The sequence below is a fragment of the Barbus barbus genome, assembly GCF_936440315.1.
Source record: "Barbus barbus genome assembly, chromosome: 6".
Taxonomy (NCBI): domain Eukaryota; kingdom Metazoa; phylum Chordata; class Actinopteri; order Cypriniformes; family Cyprinidae; genus Barbus; species Barbus barbus.
In genome coordinates, this window is record NC_136734.1 from 18,383,410 (window position 1) to 18,402,587 (window position 19,178).

Below are 19,178 nucleotides of genomic sequence, written 5' to 3' on the forward strand. Positions count from 1 at the left end.
GGATCAAGTTCGGTGACCTCTGCCTTAATGTGTTCACTTTGCCAAGAAAACCGAAGAAAAAAAATAAATAAAAAAATACATGTTGAACGTTCAGAGTACATTCAAATATCATTTTTTCATAACTTAATTGGAACATTAGCAAAAGGGTTATTATAGTCAAACTAAAATTAAAACCTTTATTTTTTTGTTATTTAATACCTGAAATAAAATAAAATAACTTTTTATTTTATAATTTCACATTATAATTTAGTTGAACTTGAGGTACTAAAATAACTTTAACGGTAATAAAAAAATTAAAACTATAAGGATATCTATTAATAAAAAATCTAAACTACTAAAAATGACAAAATCGTACAACAAAATTACTAAAACTTTAACTGAAATTAAACTGAAAATATAAAACTACAATTAAAAATGTTTAAAACTATAATCTGAATGATACTAAAATAACACTGAACAAAATGTTCTTAGAACATCATTTGTTAGCTGGGATGCTTTGTGGATAGGACTGAATAAGGAAAATAAATGTTGAAATTAAGTGTTATTTTGTTTGACAGTGATAAAGTGTTATTTTAAGCATCATGTTTGATATGTTTAAAAGTGTTTCTATGGTGGTAAATATCTTGTTCATTAAATTTACATGCTAAATAAATTACATTCTGCATGTGCTATATGCCATTTATTTGAACTAAAACAGATAAGATTAACTGGTGTCAGGACCACCACTCAATATTTGTTGGTTAAATTAATTTAATGAGAAGTTGTTGTAAATCCAAAAGACTGATGCAAACTATGGCATTAATTTTCATTGTTGAGCCAAAACATTTGTTTTTAGGATGTGACTTTATAATATTAAAACACTGTTTAATTAGCAAGCATATTGTTAATAATGACAATATAGAGTCTCTAAAGAACAACCCCACAAAACACAACCAAATAAGCAATGCACAGCCAGAAAGAGGCAAAAGTTGGTTTAGCCAAGCGTCTCAGCTGAATGCACCTCAAAAGGACTTCGCTCAGTGTGCTGATTGTTTTTCATCTCTGGGCCACACAAGGCCCGCCGCATCCTGCGTCCCACCCCACAGCCGGCCGCTAACTCCAGCCTGACCCGGGCCATGCAGATGAAAGCCTCATCAGCACTGTGGCTGGCCACATTTACAAGTGAAAGACAGCCAATAATGGGGTGGTTAGGGAGAAAATGAGGAGACAGAGGGGTGCTCACAGATGTTGAGGGGGGTTGGGGGGGTATTGCCAGAGGGGACTGGCGGAGGGGGTGATGTTGTGCCTTTTTAGACCTGATTTAGGACAGAATGGAGAGTTGTCCGAATGAAGGGGGCAGTGGCCAGGCGAGGACAGCCGCTTTGGAGAGCGTGTGAATGGGAGCACGGGGGTCAAGCTAAGAGCAGAGATTTGGGGAAGGGAGGTGGGTCTGTTATTATCTAGTTGCTTTTTGTAACAGTCGAAAATCCTTCCTTTGACACCACCCAAGGTGAGGGCCTCATCGCTACACTTCCTCTTGGTATACTGGATGGGACAGATGAAGTCATCAAAGTGGGTATCAGTGCTTTGTGTGCAGGTGAAATGGTAGGAAAAGCTTTAAGGGCTTATCCACTAAAATTTAACATGGTCCCAAAGGGTTTAATGTCCAGCTAACAGTCATGATGTCCTTCTCGCCAGACCGGCAAACAGACCAACTAACACCTGCTAGCGTTTCCTGCTGAGAAACATTTAATATCCTTTGGTAAGTGGAGGAAGACGGGCTGTCGGAGGGAGCTGGGGGGCTTTGTGTCATTCTGTCCATGATCAACAGCTATGTGTTCACACAGTAAGACTTGGAACGGTCTTATATAGGGTGTGACATATACGAAAAACTCATGACATTCAAAACATTATGTGAAAAAAGAGCTTGTGGATTTAAAAAAGCAAATACACAAGTTGAAAAATTTAACTTGATTTTATTGTTGTGCAGTGTACCTGCTTTTAATTTTGCATTACTGTACATGTTTCAAATTAAATAAAAAAGACAAAACAAACTGTTAATATATGGCTAATCAATGAATAGAAAAGTGCATGAAGAAAATGGTTTAACCTTTAAAAATTATTTACATCACACTGTGTACTATTCTAAATGAATGTGTAGAATAACTGTACAATGTAAACAACAATGAATAACACTGGAATTGGATTTCGTTAGATTCCATTTCTAGTTATATGAGGGTAGTTCATGCATAAAGTATCTTTTATTTTCCCTTTAGTGTTTTAAATTAAATATAGGAACAGAATATGTGTTCTAATACTTCAGTGAGTTTTATAAAGGAAGGAGGAGGACAAAGAAAAAAAAAAGAAATATTTAAAAGCTGGTAATTCGCCTCAAATCAATCAAATTAGATAATATGGCTTCTCAGATAAAAAAAAATTAATAAATTTGTATTAAAACATTTCTTAATTTTGATGTAATTGCATATATTTTCATTGACTGTAGATTCGTAACGTTCACTCAGAAATGAAAATTAAGTCATCATGCACTCTCTCCCTTATATTGTTCCAAACTTTATGCAGAGATATTAACATACATACATATATATATCTCATGAAATTAGTGCTGTCAATCAATTAATCGCATCCAAAATAAGTTTTTGTTTACATAATGTATGTGTGCCCAGTATATTTATTATGCTTATATAAATACACACACATGCATGTATATATTAAATGAATATAAATATAGACATGTAAATACATGTAACTATTTTCAAAATATATACTGTATGTGTGTGTATTTATATATAAACATAATTAATATACACAGTACACAAACATTTATTATGTAAACAAAAACTTATTTTGGATGCGATTAATTGCAATTAATTGTTTGACAGCACTAATATATATGTTTTGGTTAGGACTGACTTCCATTGTATGGACAGAATAGAATATATATATATATATATATATATATATATATATATATATATATATAAATCACTGAGGCACTTAGCAAAATATCTTGTTTTGACTTGGAATGACATGAGGGTGTGTAAATGATGAGTTAGATGCAAAAGCCTCAAAGTGCCATCTGAAATTTTCTTCTAAAATGTGCATTTTTCTCAGGCCCTATGTTTATGTTCAGTTATTTAACTTTAATTGCAATATAATGAACTTATTCATTGCCATTAAAGTGAAATTACTGAACCTACACATAGGAGCCTGATAAAAATGCTAATTTTACAAGAAAAAAATCAAATGGCATTTAGAAGCTTTCGCATCTGAACTCTTCAAATGATGACAGAATTCAGTTTGGATGAACTCTGGCTTTCAGACATTCTTATTAACATAGATTGTACTGAAAGAGCTACAAAAACTTTCTGATTTATCTGGTTAACTATTTAAATACTAAAATAACGCTATTATACATTATTTACATATTTAATATGAAAAGAAAAAAAAACTTGCTTCAAGTAGGCACTGCTGCCACCCTGTGGTCAGCATCAGAAATACAGCATTTAGTTCCATTGTTAAATGAATATCCCATGATGAAATAAATAATCATTGAAATTCTGAGAGCACTTGATTTGTAGTTAACTGCACACTGAAACTGAGTGTGTTGTAGGTTGTTTCAGTGGCCTAGAGAACTGAGGCCGGCTCTCTGAATCTGTTCCTTTATTAACTAGCAACAGGCTTAATCCATGCTTGATTAAAAACGGCAAAACCAGAGCTCACCAGCGTTATTTATCGAATCCTGCTCATTCTTCATCAGAACTCATCCATATAGATGAAACATACAAATAAGAGAATGTCCCCAAATGCAGGCGACTTTACTCTGTAGCTCCATCACCCAAAGGGCTCCGAGTTGCTGTTAAGATCCTTAAGGGATTTCACTTTGACCCTCAAAGGAAAAGGTTAACTTTAGCCGGGACTAATTTGCAGCCAGTGCTGGAGAAGTATTGGCCATCATTTGGTGTGTAAATCATGGCGCCCCCTACCGACGATGCCACATCTGTCCGCTGACACTCCCCACGCTGGCAGAGCTCCCTCTGGGCACAGCGCTCCACGTGGCGCCGCAGCAAGGGGAGGAAAGGCACAAAACGAGTGATAAGCTTTTCTGTAATTATTCTGGAGTGGTAGAACCCACCTGGGAAACAAAGTTCACCCACAGATTAGATTGACTTAACAGAGGAAAAGTGTGCAACATATATTAAGCAGTAAGATTAGCAGCTACAATTAACATGATTAAACTGAAGATCTATGACACTTAACATGATTAAACTGAACATCTATGACACTCACTGTTCTTGTTGTTGTACACCGCATCAGCAATACTGTCCTCCAGCTCTTTCGGGAGAATGTCTTCTCGATCTCTACCTGCCTGACGGCTCTCCAGCGCAACTTTGTTAATTACCTCCTGACCTACAGCACTGAAAGAAAAAAAAAAAAAAAAAAAAAACAAGAGTAAAGGCATATGGCAAAACACAAATTAAAATATTTTTTAATGAAACCTGAGAATTTTCTGTCCCTCCATTGAAAGTCCAAGTAACCAAAACTTAATCCAAAAAGGTCATAAAGGCATCGTAAAAAACAAATCCATATGAATCGAATGGTTTCAAAAAAAGCGACTGTTCAAATGGATTCGTTTTACGAAGCCTACATGACCTTTTTGGATCCTACCCAGACTTTCAATGGAGGGCCAGAAATCTCTCAGGTTTCATTCAAAATATTTCAAAGATCAAGCAAAGTCATAAGGACTTGGATTGACATGAAGTTGAGGACATGATGACAGTATTTTTTGGTGAACTATCACTTTAATACATCAAATTCTTTGCTTTGAAATGTTATATTACCCCGAAGGACAGAAGCCTGTCCATAATAAGCATTGATCAGTCATTCAGACTTACCTGATAAATATATAAATCGCTTTACGGTAGTTCGTCTGGAATAGAACATGAAAGGGGCCTAAATGTGGTTCTAAAACATCGATCACACCAGGAGGCATTTTCTCCATCTCATCGAAGATGAAGATTGAGCGAGCACAAGCTGTGAGGTTTCTCTCGACCCAGTGTTTTAGATCTGACTGTGCGCAAAACAAGAACAAGTTAATGAACAATAACTGTACTCATCCAGGAACTAATTATTAAAGTGCTCATGTGTTAATATCAATAAATACACACATACCCTGTACTGTTGTACCCTGTCAGCTGAAGGAAAGTGTAAGGTGGGAATAAATTGATGAATGTATGGACTGCCCATAGCTGTTCCGTAGATGTGTCGTCCTATCATAGAGCTGACCAGACTTTTTCCAGTCCCAGATGCTCCATGGAAGGACAGCACTAGTGGTCTGTCAGGGTTTTCATTCTGTAAAAAATTCACCACTGCTTCCGAGACAATATCCTGGGCCATATGTTGACCATAAAGGTTTTTATAAAGGTCCCACTCTAAACCTGTGAAAACACAGGCACGGTTGGGATGATTGAAGCGGTTTGTAAATAAAAGCTTGCAGTTACACACAGCTCACATAATGACAAATCAATTCATTAAAGGCTCCAAATATATAGAAAAACAACAGCATATGTCAATGCATAGGTTTGTTTCGGGAGATATTTACTGGTACCACATATTAATGTGGTTACAAATAAACACAAACACAATGATTAACTACTAACTTCTAAGATAAGATCTCAATTAAACGACTGCCAACTGTCCAGTATATAATACGTCCCGTATAGTAATCTTAGACAGCCTTCATCAGAATATCAGTCAAAATGTTTAAATGTTATTGATGCATTATTGTTATGAGAAAATGTATGTTACTCTAAAATATGTAGTCACACCTCTCTAGTGTTATAATTTACCCAGCTAGTTTGAATTGTATATAGTTATGTGCACTTCAGTATGACATTAAAATTTATTTATAAACATAACACATAAAATATATATGTGTTATGTTTATAGTATATAAGGAAGCCAACATCAGAAAGATTACATCTCAAATGCATTTTAGCATTTATTCTAGTCAAAAAGTGATCTGTATACACGTACAAAGCTGCAGACATGCACTGTGAACCATGTAGCATTTCGTTTGTTTACAGTGGTCAGCTGTCAGCTACCATTAATGGTTAAGTTAAATCTGGCGTATGTGGTGTAAAAAATAGAGTGTCCGTCGTTTATATTGAAAGAAATCCTTTGGTTTGATCTGGTGAAGCTGTAAGCCAAGCCCCACTGCTTATTACTAGAGAAGCTAACGCTAGCTGTCTACTGAGGAGACAGCTGTTCATATCCCACACGCCTTACCCTTTATGTCTGGTTTGAAGTCACAGTCGCAGCTGTCAGATATTGAACAAAAAATAGACTTCATCTCAAAAGCGGTACCTAAAGACGTACAATAAATTAAAAGAAGAATAAATATCATTGTAGCTATAGCTTGGGAGCCGTGCTCCAAGATGAGTTTGCTGGCGGAAGCAGAACTGCTACAGCGTCACAGACACTAGAGGACAACACACTGATTTCACACATTTCCGCGAATCGGTTCTTTCGAGCGGTTCGAGTAGAAGGGTCAACTCACTGAATCTTTTGCGTCGTGACGTAATTGCGTAAATCCGTGGCCCCCAAAATAAAATTATATAAGAAAGCAAGTACGACTGTTTCCATTTGTGAGTCCTTTAACATATTTACATAATGTTTAGCCCAGGCTATGTGTATTTTGTATACATATTTAGTATTTTATATTTTTTGTATGTGTTTTATGTTTTCATATGTATTATTATAGTCCTAGCTGCACTTTCTCTGTGTTTATTGAAGTTTAATAATAATTAAAATAAATGTTGAAAGTAAAAGTTCTTACACAAGAACTATGCATAGGGCAAATGATTCTGAATCAATGATGTTTAAATAAATTAGGCATTAGAGATTCACTTGACCCAAGATTTACTTAGCTATGATGTGGCGACTGGTATCAAAGTACATACACTACAATTTCAAATCAGTAAAAGCTTGGCAATAAATCAGATAAACAAACATTTCTCTTGGAAACATACACCACAGTAACTTGAATGGAAGAAAACCAAAGAATAGGCTAAATCAGCTCTGAATTTATTTTAAAATGTGTAAGTATGAAATAGTAGAGTTAAATATATAAATTTTAAATCTCCAAAAAGTGTACCAATGAGTAAATATTACCCATTATCTTGTTATTATCGATTATAAGAACCAATAACAGTGCAATTAAACACATACTTCAGAGTTCAAAGTTAACAAGATTAGCATATAGGTTATTTCGTTTTGAAAATATAACTTTGAGTATGAATTTTATGTACACTATGTAAATAATAACACATTATATAAAACAAAAATAACATTGAAAATCAAATAAGTTCAAATTGCAAGATATGTTGAGTTTATATAGTGGCAGACATAGGCCTACATCCTCTTTATAAACTATGAACAACAACAACAAAAAATGAACATAACTAAATAAATTCATAAAACAGTGGATATTCTGAAAATAGTATGTGACTAGCAGTCATCCAGTCTGTCATTTTGCGGAAAACTCAAGTCTGTTGGACAGAGCTGTTAGCACTTCATCAAACTTTGAATAGCGTTCATCTTTATTTCTTTCCACTCCATGGCTTCCCCACAGGAGACGCATCTGAAACTCTGTGAGGAAGACCTCCCAAACATCTGCTTCCTCCTGAAATCCTGCAAATGAAAAATTCAGAAATAAGTAACATTTTAAAACATTTCTAAAACATAACCTTAATGCTCACTGGGTGTCACTTGAATGACATTTCATTTATAGCATGCACATTTTCTGCTTTTTTTATACCTTGACTTTAAAGTGGACAGAGTTTAATAAATGCAAGCATTTGTTGTCTTTATGACAGTGCAGCTATACTAAATAGTCCTAAAATTCTGTTCCCATTAGAAATAGTTTATGTTATAAAGCCATTACCCTGCAGTTTGGCCTCTGCATTTGCACTGAAGATCCTCCCACTGCACGCGATTGTACGTGCAGCATCCAGATGGTTCAAGACCATGGCCACTCCAGTGTCTGCACTTTCCCATGACTCTGATTCCTCAAGAGCCACAACATTTCTTTCAAGAAGAGACAGCAGAGGGAGCACATGGGGAAAACTTGTGTCTGTGGGTCTACTTATCTCTGAAAGAGAGTTTGAAGTTGTCACTTGAGAATTTGAAATGGTAAGCAAACAGAATCTTTAAAGCAACTTTGTGTAACAGAGAGAATGTGTGAATGAATACCTTCTCCGTCATTCATCATCCTCATTGAGGGTCTAAGGGTTTTCTCATAAAGAACAGCACTTTCTGTGTACTTCTGACGTAAAACTGTCCATGTCTCATCCAAGCGAGCAATCTAAAAAGGAGATTTATTCATTAGAGCATTATAAAGACCAGATTTATTATTATAATTTTTTATATATTCTTATGAAAAAAGATTCTCATGAACCATTTATTTTTATTAATTAAAAAACTACTTAATAAAATGTTTTCCTCATAGTAAAAGAGAAATGTTTTCATCAGTCATCCTAACCTGTGGTAATTCAAGGAATTTCATAACTGTGGCAAAGCCAAACAAATTGCCCAAACTGCTCTTGAGTTCAGAGGCCAGGTGGATGGCTCTATGCAGCAGGGTGGCTCTTTCATCAGCACTGCCCGTGCAGCCCAGCAGCTGAACAGCCAGCATTATGGACATGGTGTGGAACCTGAGGGGCAAGAAAGAGTTATTTGGTGTTATTTAATGTAGAGGTTGTCATCTCACAAAATAATTTATTGAACAAAATGGGGATAACCAACCTTTCAAGCAGATCTTGACGGAGATGATGTCCATGTGGGAGGGTAAGCAGCTCCAATCCTGAACTCACCCCCATCCCTTTCATCATATCATCAGACATATCCAGAATTCGAGCAACCTGCAGAGTGAAGATGAGTAATCATGTTATTCACAAATATTATGCACAAATGTTTTATTTGTCATACATAATATACTTGAAAAAAGAACATAGACTATTTAAATGTTCAGAAGATCAAGATTAAATGTAATAATAATAATAAAATGTGATTAAATTGTCACAATTGTTTTGTGATTATCTATCAATTTGACGATAAAAAACTAATAAACAAATGAAGAAATATTACCGTTGTAATATTTCACTTTACAATAAAAACTATTTTAGGATTTAAAAAACCCCACTAAAAACTGCATTATAAGCTGGTCGTATATAAATGAAAACACAGTGCTGTGCTTCACTCTGAAACATTCCGATTTCCTGCGCAGCTCTAGTAAATGTCAGTTATTTTAATGCATGAAAAGTAATCTACAACTCAAATTCCGGAAATGTTGGGATGTTCTTTTTTAATTAAAATAAATAAATAAAATGAAAACTAAAAGACTTTCAAATCACCTGAGCTAATATTTTATTCACAATAGAACATAGAGAACATAACAAATGTTTAAACTGAGAAATTTTACACTTTGATCCACTAAATGAGCTCATTTCAAATTTGATGCCTGCTACAGGTCTAAAAAAAGTTGGCACGGGGGCAACAAAGGACTGAAAAAGCAATACATTTTGAAAATTGTCAGCTGGGAGAACATCTAGCAACTAATTAAGTTAATTGATATCAGGTCTGTAACATGATTAGCTATAAAAGGGACGTCTTAGAGAGGCAGAGTCTCTCAGAAGTAAAGATGGGCAGAGGCTCTCCAATCTGTGAAAGAGTGTGTAAAAAGATTGTGGAATACTTTAAAAACAATGTTACTCAATGTCAAATTGCAAAGGCTTTGCAAAACTCATCATCTATAGTGCATAACATCATCAAAAGATTCAGAGAAACTGGAGAAATCTCTGTGCGTAAGGGACAAGGCCCTCAGGCCCTCAGACGACACTGCATCACTCATCGGCATGATTCTGTCATTGACATTACTAAATGGGCCCAGGAATCCACTGTCAGTAAACATAATCCACCGTGCCTTCTCCAGATGCCAACTAAAGCTCTATCATGCAAAAAGAAAGCCATATGTGAACATGGTCCAGAAGTCGAGTCCTATGGACCAAGGCTCTTTTAAAATGGACTGTTTCAAAGTGGAAAAGTGTTCTATGGCCAGACGAGTCCAAATTTGACATTCTTGTTGGAAATCACGGACGCTGTGTCCTCCAGGCTAAAGAGGAGGGAGACCTTCCAGCGTATTATTAGCGTTCAGTTCAAAAGCCAGCATCTCTGATGGTATGGGGGTGCATACGTGCATAAGGTATGGGCAGCTTGCATGTTTTGGAAAGCACTATGAATACTGAAAGGTATATAAAGGTTTTAGAGCAACATATGCTCCCCTCCAGAGAAGGGAAGGCCTTGTGTATTTCAGCAGGACAATGCAAAACCACATACTGAAGCTTTACAACAGCATGGCTTCGTAATAGAAGAGTCCGGGTGCTGAATTGGCCTGCCTGCAGTCCAGATCTTTCACCTATAGAGAACATTTGGCGCATCATTAAACGAAAAATATGTCAAAGACGACCACAAACTCTTCAGCAGTTGGGAACCTATATCAGGCAAGAATGGGACCAAATTCCAATACCAAAACTCATAACCTCGATACCCAGACGTCTTCAAACTGTTTTGAAAAGAACAGGAAATGCTACACCATAGTAAACCCCCATCCCAACTATTTTGAGACCTACAGCAGGCATCAAATTTGAAATGAGCTCATTTTGTGCATAACATTGTAAAATGTTGTAAATTGTTCTCAGTTTAAACATTTGTTATGTTATCTGTGTTCTATTGTGAATAAAATATTGGCTCATGTGATTTGAAATTCTTTTAGTTTTCATTCTATTTAAATTTATAAAATATCCCAACATTTCCGGTATTCGGGTTGTAATCTCAAAACAGTTATACATTCAAATTTACCATGCAGTCAACTTTGGTGATATGCATTGCCATTGTCTTTATATCAACTTCAAACAGGACATCCTTGACTTTTTTCAGTATTCTGGTCTCCAAAGGTTTATTTTCTGGGGGCATCAGTGGTGACTGGTACACACTAGGTTTGAAACAGGAAACTGTGTCCATGGTGAAAGGCACTAAATAATCCTCATCGTACTCCTCTCTGCAAACAAAAGTCTGCATTTCACATCTTACAAAGAGATGATCTGTAGCCACAGGGTCAGCTTGAGAAATTGCTGGGTCATTTTGGGCATGGTTTGCTTCTCTGTTGTTTTGATGGGAATGTGTCATGGAGGACAGAAGATGTACTGTTGGCTCCAAATATATGAGAGTGTTTTCAGGGGGAGATGAACAAAGTCGTATTTCACTGGACTTTTGGAGAACAGGTGATGAAGGAACTATAACAAACTTCCTGTTTTCAGAGGGGCTTTGTCGCCGCCTGGCTACTGGAGACAAAAGCAGATACACAGTCACAATGCTATTCTCATACTTTCTGGTTTTACTTGATTTGATGGGAAATGAATCTTACATGTGCTCATTATTATAGGGGAAGTTGACACTACAACGTGCTGCTCTATGGTACCTTCAAAACTCCTCACAACATCACTGTGGAATACAGTACAGGACAATAAATGATTAAAACAAAACCTAATCATTTACAGGATGAGATTTATATACAATTTTTGTAAACGTTTTTGACAGAAGCCTCTTATGCTCACAGAGGCAACATTTCTTTAAAAAACATAGTAAAAATAGTTATATTGTGGAATATTATTACAATTTAAAATAACTGGTTCTATTTGAATGCATTTTAAAATGTGATTTATTCCTGTGATGGCAAAGCTACATTTTCAGGAGCCATTACTCCAGTCTACAGTGTCACATGATCCTTCAGAAATCATTTTAAAATGCTGATTCTAATATGCTCATTTATAATCAGTTAGTATTGGTCAATAATGGTTCTTTTCATTTTCAATGTTTTTGCTGATTAATATTTAATGATATACTTCTTTAGGATTCTTTGATGAATGACATTTTCAAATGAAGCAGTTCACTTTTAATATCAATGACTGATTTTATGAACAATTTCTATCATAAAACTCACCTCTGCTGTCTTATCAGCTCAATTTCCAAAGCCTCTGTCACAGTTATGCTTTCCCTCTTCTTTTGGCTTCCCTTCTGCATGGTTGGTGAGTTTACTGGGCTGTTTTCTACACTTGGAAGCCTTAACATGGTTTCTAGGTATCTTAGTGGAAGTGTCCTGTTAACTGGTGAATAAATGTAGGCACCACTCTGCTTTGACAGAGGCCTTTTATTTCCAACATAGGAATGAACCAGAGCTGGCAGAGAATCAAAAGTTTCCTCCTTCAGAATGTACTGTGCACGAGTATATGTCTCATAAGATCTGAGCAGAACCTTGTGGATGAGGAAATGAAGAGCTTTCTGGTTCCAGCAGCAGGTTAAGACATAGTCTCCAATGTTAGTGAGGGAGTCACGGACTAGAAAATCCCCATCCAGTTGCACAAGAGACTCAGAAACCTGGAAAAAGCCATTATTAATTTATACTGTAAATAAAATCCATTAATATGTATAATATTTTGAGATGGCAAAACACTAGTCAAACCAAGAACATGAAAATATGTGAGGATATTAAATAGTATACTCTTAAAAATAATGGTTCTTTATTGGTATCTATCGTTCCATGAATGACCTTTAACATCCATGGAAGCTTTCCATTCCACAAATATTTTTACAATGAAAAGGTTTCTTTAGAATATTAAAAAGTTCTTCATCGAAAGACAAAAAAAATGGTACTTCTAAGAACTGTTAACTAAAAGATTATTTTGAGGGAACCAAAAATGGTTCTTCTATGGCACTGCTAGGAAAACATCTTTTTGGAACCTTTATTTCTAAAAGTGTACATAAAAATATTTATAAACTCACCTCCCAAGGTATGCGACCATGGTACCAGCCATGACTTGATAAGTTACAGCTGCTTAATTTCAACTCTTGCTCCAACTCTTGCTTCAGTTTGTCTGATGGGGAATTCAGTTGCCATGTCTCTTTAGAAAACTAAATAAAATAAAGCAATGATGAGAAACCATAACAACAAAGAAATCAAGAGAAACTTCCTATGAAACGAATGACTCACATCTAGATTGCAGTTCTCAGCTGTTAAGGTAACATCATTGTGTTTACAGTTCATAATAGGCCAATATATATCACTGCAGTAATATATGCTAACAGCATTGTGTGGAGTCTAGCCCCATTATGCAATCTATTTATATGTTCATCTAGAGCAATAACACTGATATAGTTGGACTTAAATGATGGGAAAATGTCCTGCATGTTAAGTAACTATTGTGCAGAAAGACAAACGACAGTGATGGTGAAAATAATGCCTTTGTTCTAGATGATACAACAACTGACAGTGGTACAATGTGAAACGCTTCTATTTAAATGTGAGCCCGTTTTCAGTTGCTCTAAAATAAACAGCAACATTTGGCACAGTTGGTTGCCTACAGTAACCCTGTTTGTCCTCAACCATTCTGAAGTCATGGGCAGCAGTCCAAGCCCTTTTGTGTCACCCATCCTAATTCAATTAGAGTTTAATAGCGAAGTTCTCAGATTCCTTTGTGACCAACACTTTGTGTCACCAAAACAAAATAACCTTTATAATGCAGCCATTTTTATCTTTAATTGTCAGTGCTCATCTTTTTTTTTTTTTTTTTTACAAAATTTAAAGGGATAGTTCATTTAAAAATGAAAAGTCATTCGTCCGTCAGTTTACCTGCATGTCATTCCAAACCTATGACTTTCTTTCATCTGCAGAACGCAAAAGGAGATATTTTGTAGAATGTTGATAACTAAACAGTTTCAATTCCCTTTGACTTCTACTGTATGGACAAAAAATACAATGGACAAAAAATACAATGGAAGTCAATAGGAATGGTTTGGAATGTACCCACAATGTCACCCTAAAACCTGTCAAGTTAATATATTACATTTACAAGTATCACATGGTAGCCTACCTTTACATAAACACCACTGTTTTCCATGAGACCTGAATGCCTGTAAATGCAGAAAAGTGATACAATTAGAACAGTGTGGTAACCGATGTCAAAATATGGTAATGAGCTAGGAGTCATGTGTTTGTTTCTGAGTGGAAACACTTATTCATAAGCATAACTTCACATAGAAAATGAAGTGACAGGCAGGTGGCTCCAAGGCAGGAAACTGTCACAGGAAAAACACATGCTGCTCTTTCCCATGACCACTATATCCTCTGTGTATTAGGGGATGCATTTACACAGTTCAGTACATTTACTGTTGGACTACAGACACATCTGACAACACCCAGTTATAGCCTGCTGTGTCCATTCCAAAACAAAAAGCCTCCATGCCAGACAGTCTGAATATCTTAGAGATTACAACACCAGTTCCCTCTCACGGTTTCACAACCAGATATTTAACGTTCTGAACACAGCCTTCTGGGTTGGGAGAAAAAACCTCCTTAAAAAACAAAACGTTGCACACATTCCTCAACGCACATTCAGACAAAAAACACAAGACTAATGAAATCTGAATTTCTAAACAAGTGTTTTGTTCTTTTCCATTATAAATATGAAAGCTGTACAGAAGTATAAATACATAAATAGAGAATTTCTCACCTCATGGACTACCTGTTTTTTCTTTATTGTTTTTTTCTTCCTTTTTTCTTTTTTGATGATTTAAGCATAAACGACACCACATTTAGTTAGATTTTTTGGTTCTAGAAAGTATATTAAAGTCTTAATACCAATAATATACCACGATTTAGTTTGCATGCAAATGTAACACACGTACATTTTTTAACTGAAAAACAAGAAAATGCTTAAGAAAATGACTCCATCGAAACATGTCATAAGAACACCTTACTATGATGTTTACATTATAAATCAGAGGTCACCTAAACAACCTTTTAATAACCATAAAATAACCTCCAACCAGAAAAGGATTGTCAGAAGGTAATTCTCCTCTACAAAACACTTCCCAGAAACTTCACTTGTTCTCAGTAGAAAATCCTGCCACTCACAAATACAACATGCCATATGACAGAATGAGGATGAGCTGTTTGTTTTGCTGTTTTCTCTCAGTGAAATCATGAAGAGAAACAAATATTGCAGTATCAAAAAGTGTATTATGCTATAAACATATTAAAGGACACTTCAGCTCCTTACACCCATAGTGCATAGCGTACATTATTATTCAGACGTCCTACTCATTTTAACAATCATAAAATAGCCTCCTACCGGAAAGGGATTCTCACCAAAGTCATTATCTTCTATAAAAGACTTGTTAGACCCTCCACAAGTGCGACATGCGATAGGACAGGATGAGGATGAGCTCGTCCTCTGCGCACGTTGTTTCTCTGTGTTGTCCTCTGTGAGCTGCTCTCGCTGTGTTGTCTAACCGAATCCCAATGGAACTGTAGGAATGTCAGACTCAGAAAGCTGAGCGCCAAAACACTTTTCCAAACGACTGTTACATAATGAGCAGACTCCCCTCCCCGAACCTCTCTACTCCTCTCAGACATCCATAAACAAGCACCATCTATCACTATAAACACAAAAGTCTTATGGACAATGCAACTTTACCTTAACATGTGACAGTTTACCCTTTCCATACAGAGAATGCAACTTCTACGATTAGTTTCTTAATCAGAAGACCTTAGAGTTAAACTTTCAACATAATTTTGTAATATCTGACCTCAGCGATCAGTGTAGAACTTACTGCTATAGAATTTCACTTTCATTCCATGTTTTAAAGCTGTTTACACAACCTCAGCTGTCATTAACCACTGCATGGTCATGAGGCTTGTCCCGCGGTGAGTGAGTGAGAGGGAGTCCATGTCATGTGTGCGTTTCACGCGCAGTTCTTTGACACTTGACACGCAGCGCGTCTATTATTCTTTGCTACAATGTTGCAGTGTCTCATGATGACGTCGTTTTTTTCTGTATCTTTCTCACCCTCCCCCTACAACTTGGCATCTTCATCATACTCACAAAATGCCTGTTATGCCAAAAGCTTTTGTTTAGACAGTTTAGCCATACCAACTGAGGCTCGCAGATGCCTATGGTCTCATTCAGATCATTGTATTATTCCCTGTGCCAGTCTCTGAGTGGCGCAGTTTGCAGATAAAGCACAGAGTTTTTTTTTTACTTTTAAAAAATGTATTTAGCGTTTAAAAATGGCAAAACTAAACAAAACAAAACAGGCTAATGTTAACTTTTTTACTAGGCCTATGTGAAAATGTCATCCACACCAATGAAGCTCATACATGGAGATTCGGTAAGAATGTACTAATTTTAAAATATGAATTGTTTAGAACTTTGGGGAGTTCCTCAAGGACAATTTAGGAAATTGCAACAGACGTGAGCAGTATATAGTGTCATGCGAATTCTCAGAAATATGTGACCATGTGAACAATGAGAATGAATCAATGAGTCTTTTTCAAAAGTCATGCAGTTTTTAAACTGGTTCTAGGAAACGGCACCCTGGGGGCTGTTCCATAAAACAAGTTTACCAAATAAGCCAGGTTTATTTCAGCTAGTCTGACATATTGTCAGTTGATTTGGTTAAAAATAAGTCAGACTAACTTAAATAAGCCTGGCTTATATGGTAAACTTGTTTTATGAAACAGGCCCCAGGTAAAAGGCCAAGACTAATTCTTCAAATACAAGTTTGATAAGTACAAACCAAGTAAAAAGTAAAAAAAAAAAAAAAAAAAAGTGCTCATATATTATATTCGATAAGGTTCAATTTGTTTACATCTCTTAACATGAACTAACACATGTAAAGCAATTATTAATCTTATGTTAAACATTAGAGAAATGGGTAGAATTAGCAAATGACAGGATGCAATTCATGTTTCAATCAAAAATGAAAGTGAAATGGCCGTTTAATAGGCCCAAACCTCTTTGAATAATATTTTGAAAGACTGTGAAAAACGTCTCAGGTTATGTATGTAACCCTAGTTCCCTCAAGGGAATGAGACGCTGCGTCGAAAACGCTAGGGGAACGTCTTCAGCGTGAACGCGCTCTGAATACATGTGTAATCTGTCCTATGGAAGGGTGAGACGTCACGGGCGGGTGACGTAATCGACCAGGAAGCATAAAAGCACGTGCGGTGGAACCGGCGTCAGCTTCTAGGAACGAAGCAACCGCCGGCAGGGATGTTGGAAGTATGGCCTAGACGCAGCGTCTCATTCCCTCCAGGGAGCCAAGGTTACATACGTAACCTGAGACGTTCCCTTCCAGGAACTCGAGCTGCGACGAAAACATTAGGGGAACGAGATGCCCACCCCACCAGACTTCCAAGTACCTGCCCTGTGTGTATCCCTCAGGAGCACAGTGAAGGCGAGAGAAAAAGGGCCACGAGTGGCTAAAGTGGTCGGACCTGCATCCCAAAGACCAACTTCTGAGAATTGAGTCTTGATCCCCAAGAAGGGGGAGAGCAGATGACTTGAGGCTATGGAATAACATCCTGATCCACCACATAGCATAAGCTCGCTGGCCGGAGGCCTCAGCCTCTGGAGGAAACATGTACTAGGGGGTGCCTACCCACTGAGAGGCCACCGAGAAGGGCGCGGTAGGCCGATAAAGCCGCCACGTAAACCTTCAGGGTGGAGTGGGTTACCCCTGCGGAGAAACGGGCCTGCAGGAACTCCAGCACTGTACCAATCGGACAGTTAACTGGGTCAAGGTGGTGATCTCTGCACCATGAAGAGAAAACTTTCCACTTCAGGGCATACAGTTTCCTCGTAGAGGGAGCTCTGGATTGGAGGACGGTCTCAGCAACCTCGGTTGAGAGACCGGAAGCTATGAACTGTGCCTCCTCAGAGGCCACACCCACAGCTTCCATAACTCCGAGCGGAGGTGAAAGACCCCTGCATGTGAGAGGAGATCTCCCCTGATGGGAATCTCCCACGGAGAGCCGTCGAGGAGAGAAATCAGGTCCGAGAACCAAACTCGGCCCGGCCAGAATGGTGCTACCAAAAGTAGGCTGACCTCATCCCGGCGCACTCTCGCCAGAACTCCCGGGAGCGATCGGGGAAAGGCGTACAGACAAAGCCTCGGCCAAGTCTGTACCATAGCATCCAGTCCCAGAGGAGCTGGAGGAACTAGAGAGAACCAGAGAGGACATTGCGCTGTCTCCTGAGTCGCAAAAAGGTCCACCTGTGCCTGGCCAAACACTCTCCATATCTGCTTCACCACCTCGGGGTGAAGCATCCATTCCCCCGGGCCTCGGCCCCTGTCTCAACAGGATGTCTGCTTCCATATTGAGATAACCAGGAATGTAGACGGCTCTCAGCGAGCGAAGTCTGCCCTGGGACCACACAAGGATCTGGTGCACCAGCTTGTACAAGGGGCGCGAACGCAGACCTCCCTGGTGGTTGATGTAAGAGACCACCGCTGTGTTGTCGGTATGCACCAACACATGGTGATCTCTTAGGTCTGGGATAAAGTGCTTGATTGCTCGAAGCACGGCCAGCATCTCCAGGCAGTTGATGTGCCATGTGAGATGGTGACCTCTCCACAGACTGCGGGCAGGGTGGCCACTCATGACCGCTCCCCAACCGGTGAGGGATGCGTCTGTCGCTAGTATTACGCGGCGAAAATGAGCTCCCAGCACCGGGCCCTGAGACGAGAACCAAGAACGTCTCCACATGTCTAAGACATGTAGGCATCGCCGCGTGTCCTTGGATGCGAAGTGGGTTTCCCCTCGGGGAGAACCCCTTGGTTCTGAGCCACCATTGTCATGTACAGCAGGCCAATAGATATCACGTTGGACGCAGCTGCAATTAGACCCAGCAGTTTTTGAAACTGCTTGACAGTGAGTGACTGGCCTTCTCTCACTCTTTTGACTGATGTGAGCATCGACTCAAACCGAGCAGGGGGCATGCGTGCTTGCATCGTGGTCGGATCCCACACCACGCCTAGATAAGTGGTTCGCTGTACTGGAGACAGCACGCTTTTCTTGGCGTTCAGTCTCAACCCCAGCACTTTCATGTGCGTGAAAACGACATCTCGATGTCGATTCGCCACTTGCTCTGATTGAGCTTGGATCAACCAATCGTCGATATAGTTGAGTATGTGGATGCCCTTGAGTCACAAGGGAGCCAGTGCAGCATCCACACACTTCGTAGAAGTGCGGGGTGAGAGTGAAAGGCCGAAAGGAAGGACCC

General features: G+C 38.1%; 2 protein-coding genes across 6 annotated transcripts; both read right to left on the minus strand.

The window, feature by feature from the left end:
* Nucleotides 1-3,644: 3,644 nt before the first annotated feature.
* On the minus strand, nucleotides 3,645-6,495 carry tor2a (torsin family 2, member A). Its single transcript, XM_079418541.1, has 5 exons — nucleotides 6,286-6,495; nucleotides 5,170-5,435; nucleotides 4,893-5,068; nucleotides 4,288-4,415; nucleotides 3,645-4,132 (listed from the first exon to the last, which is right to left on the minus strand). Exons 1-5 carry the CDS (start codon nucleotides 6,401-6,403, stop codon nucleotides 3,888-3,890), a joined length of 933 nt encoding a protein of 310 aa, XP_079274667.1. The 5' UTR covers nucleotides 6,404-6,495; the 3' UTR covers nucleotides 3,645-3,887.
* A 248-nt stretch (nucleotides 6,496-6,743) lies between these two features.
* sh2d3cb (SH2 domain containing 3Cb) lies at nucleotides 6,744-16,103 on the minus strand. Of its 5 annotated transcripts, none has more exons than XM_079418847.1 (11): nucleotides 15,724-16,103; nucleotides 13,983-14,022; nucleotides 12,895-13,023; nucleotides 12,056-12,489; nucleotides 11,480-11,556; nucleotides 10,915-11,396; nucleotides 8,803-8,918; nucleotides 8,540-8,711; nucleotides 8,251-8,362; nucleotides 7,943-8,149; nucleotides 6,744-7,689 (listed from the first exon to the last, which is right to left on the minus strand). In XM_079418847.1, the coding sequence occupies exons 2-11, from the start codon at nucleotides 14,007-14,009 to the stop codon at nucleotides 7,526-7,528; spliced, it is 1,920 nt and encodes a 639-aa protein (XP_079274973.1). In that variant the 5' UTR covers nucleotides 14,010-14,022; nucleotides 15,724-16,103; the 3' UTR covers nucleotides 6,744-7,525. The 5 variants fall into 5 exon arrangements, with proteins under 5 accessions (XP_079274973.1, XP_079274974.1, XP_079274970.1 ...); XM_079418848.1 differs by having other exon boundaries at nucleotides 10,915-11,393; nucleotides 15,724-16,099; XM_079418844.1 differs by lacking the exon at nucleotides 15,724-16,103 and adding an exon at nucleotides 15,243-15,420.
* Nucleotides 16,104-19,178: the final 3,075 nt, after the last annotated feature.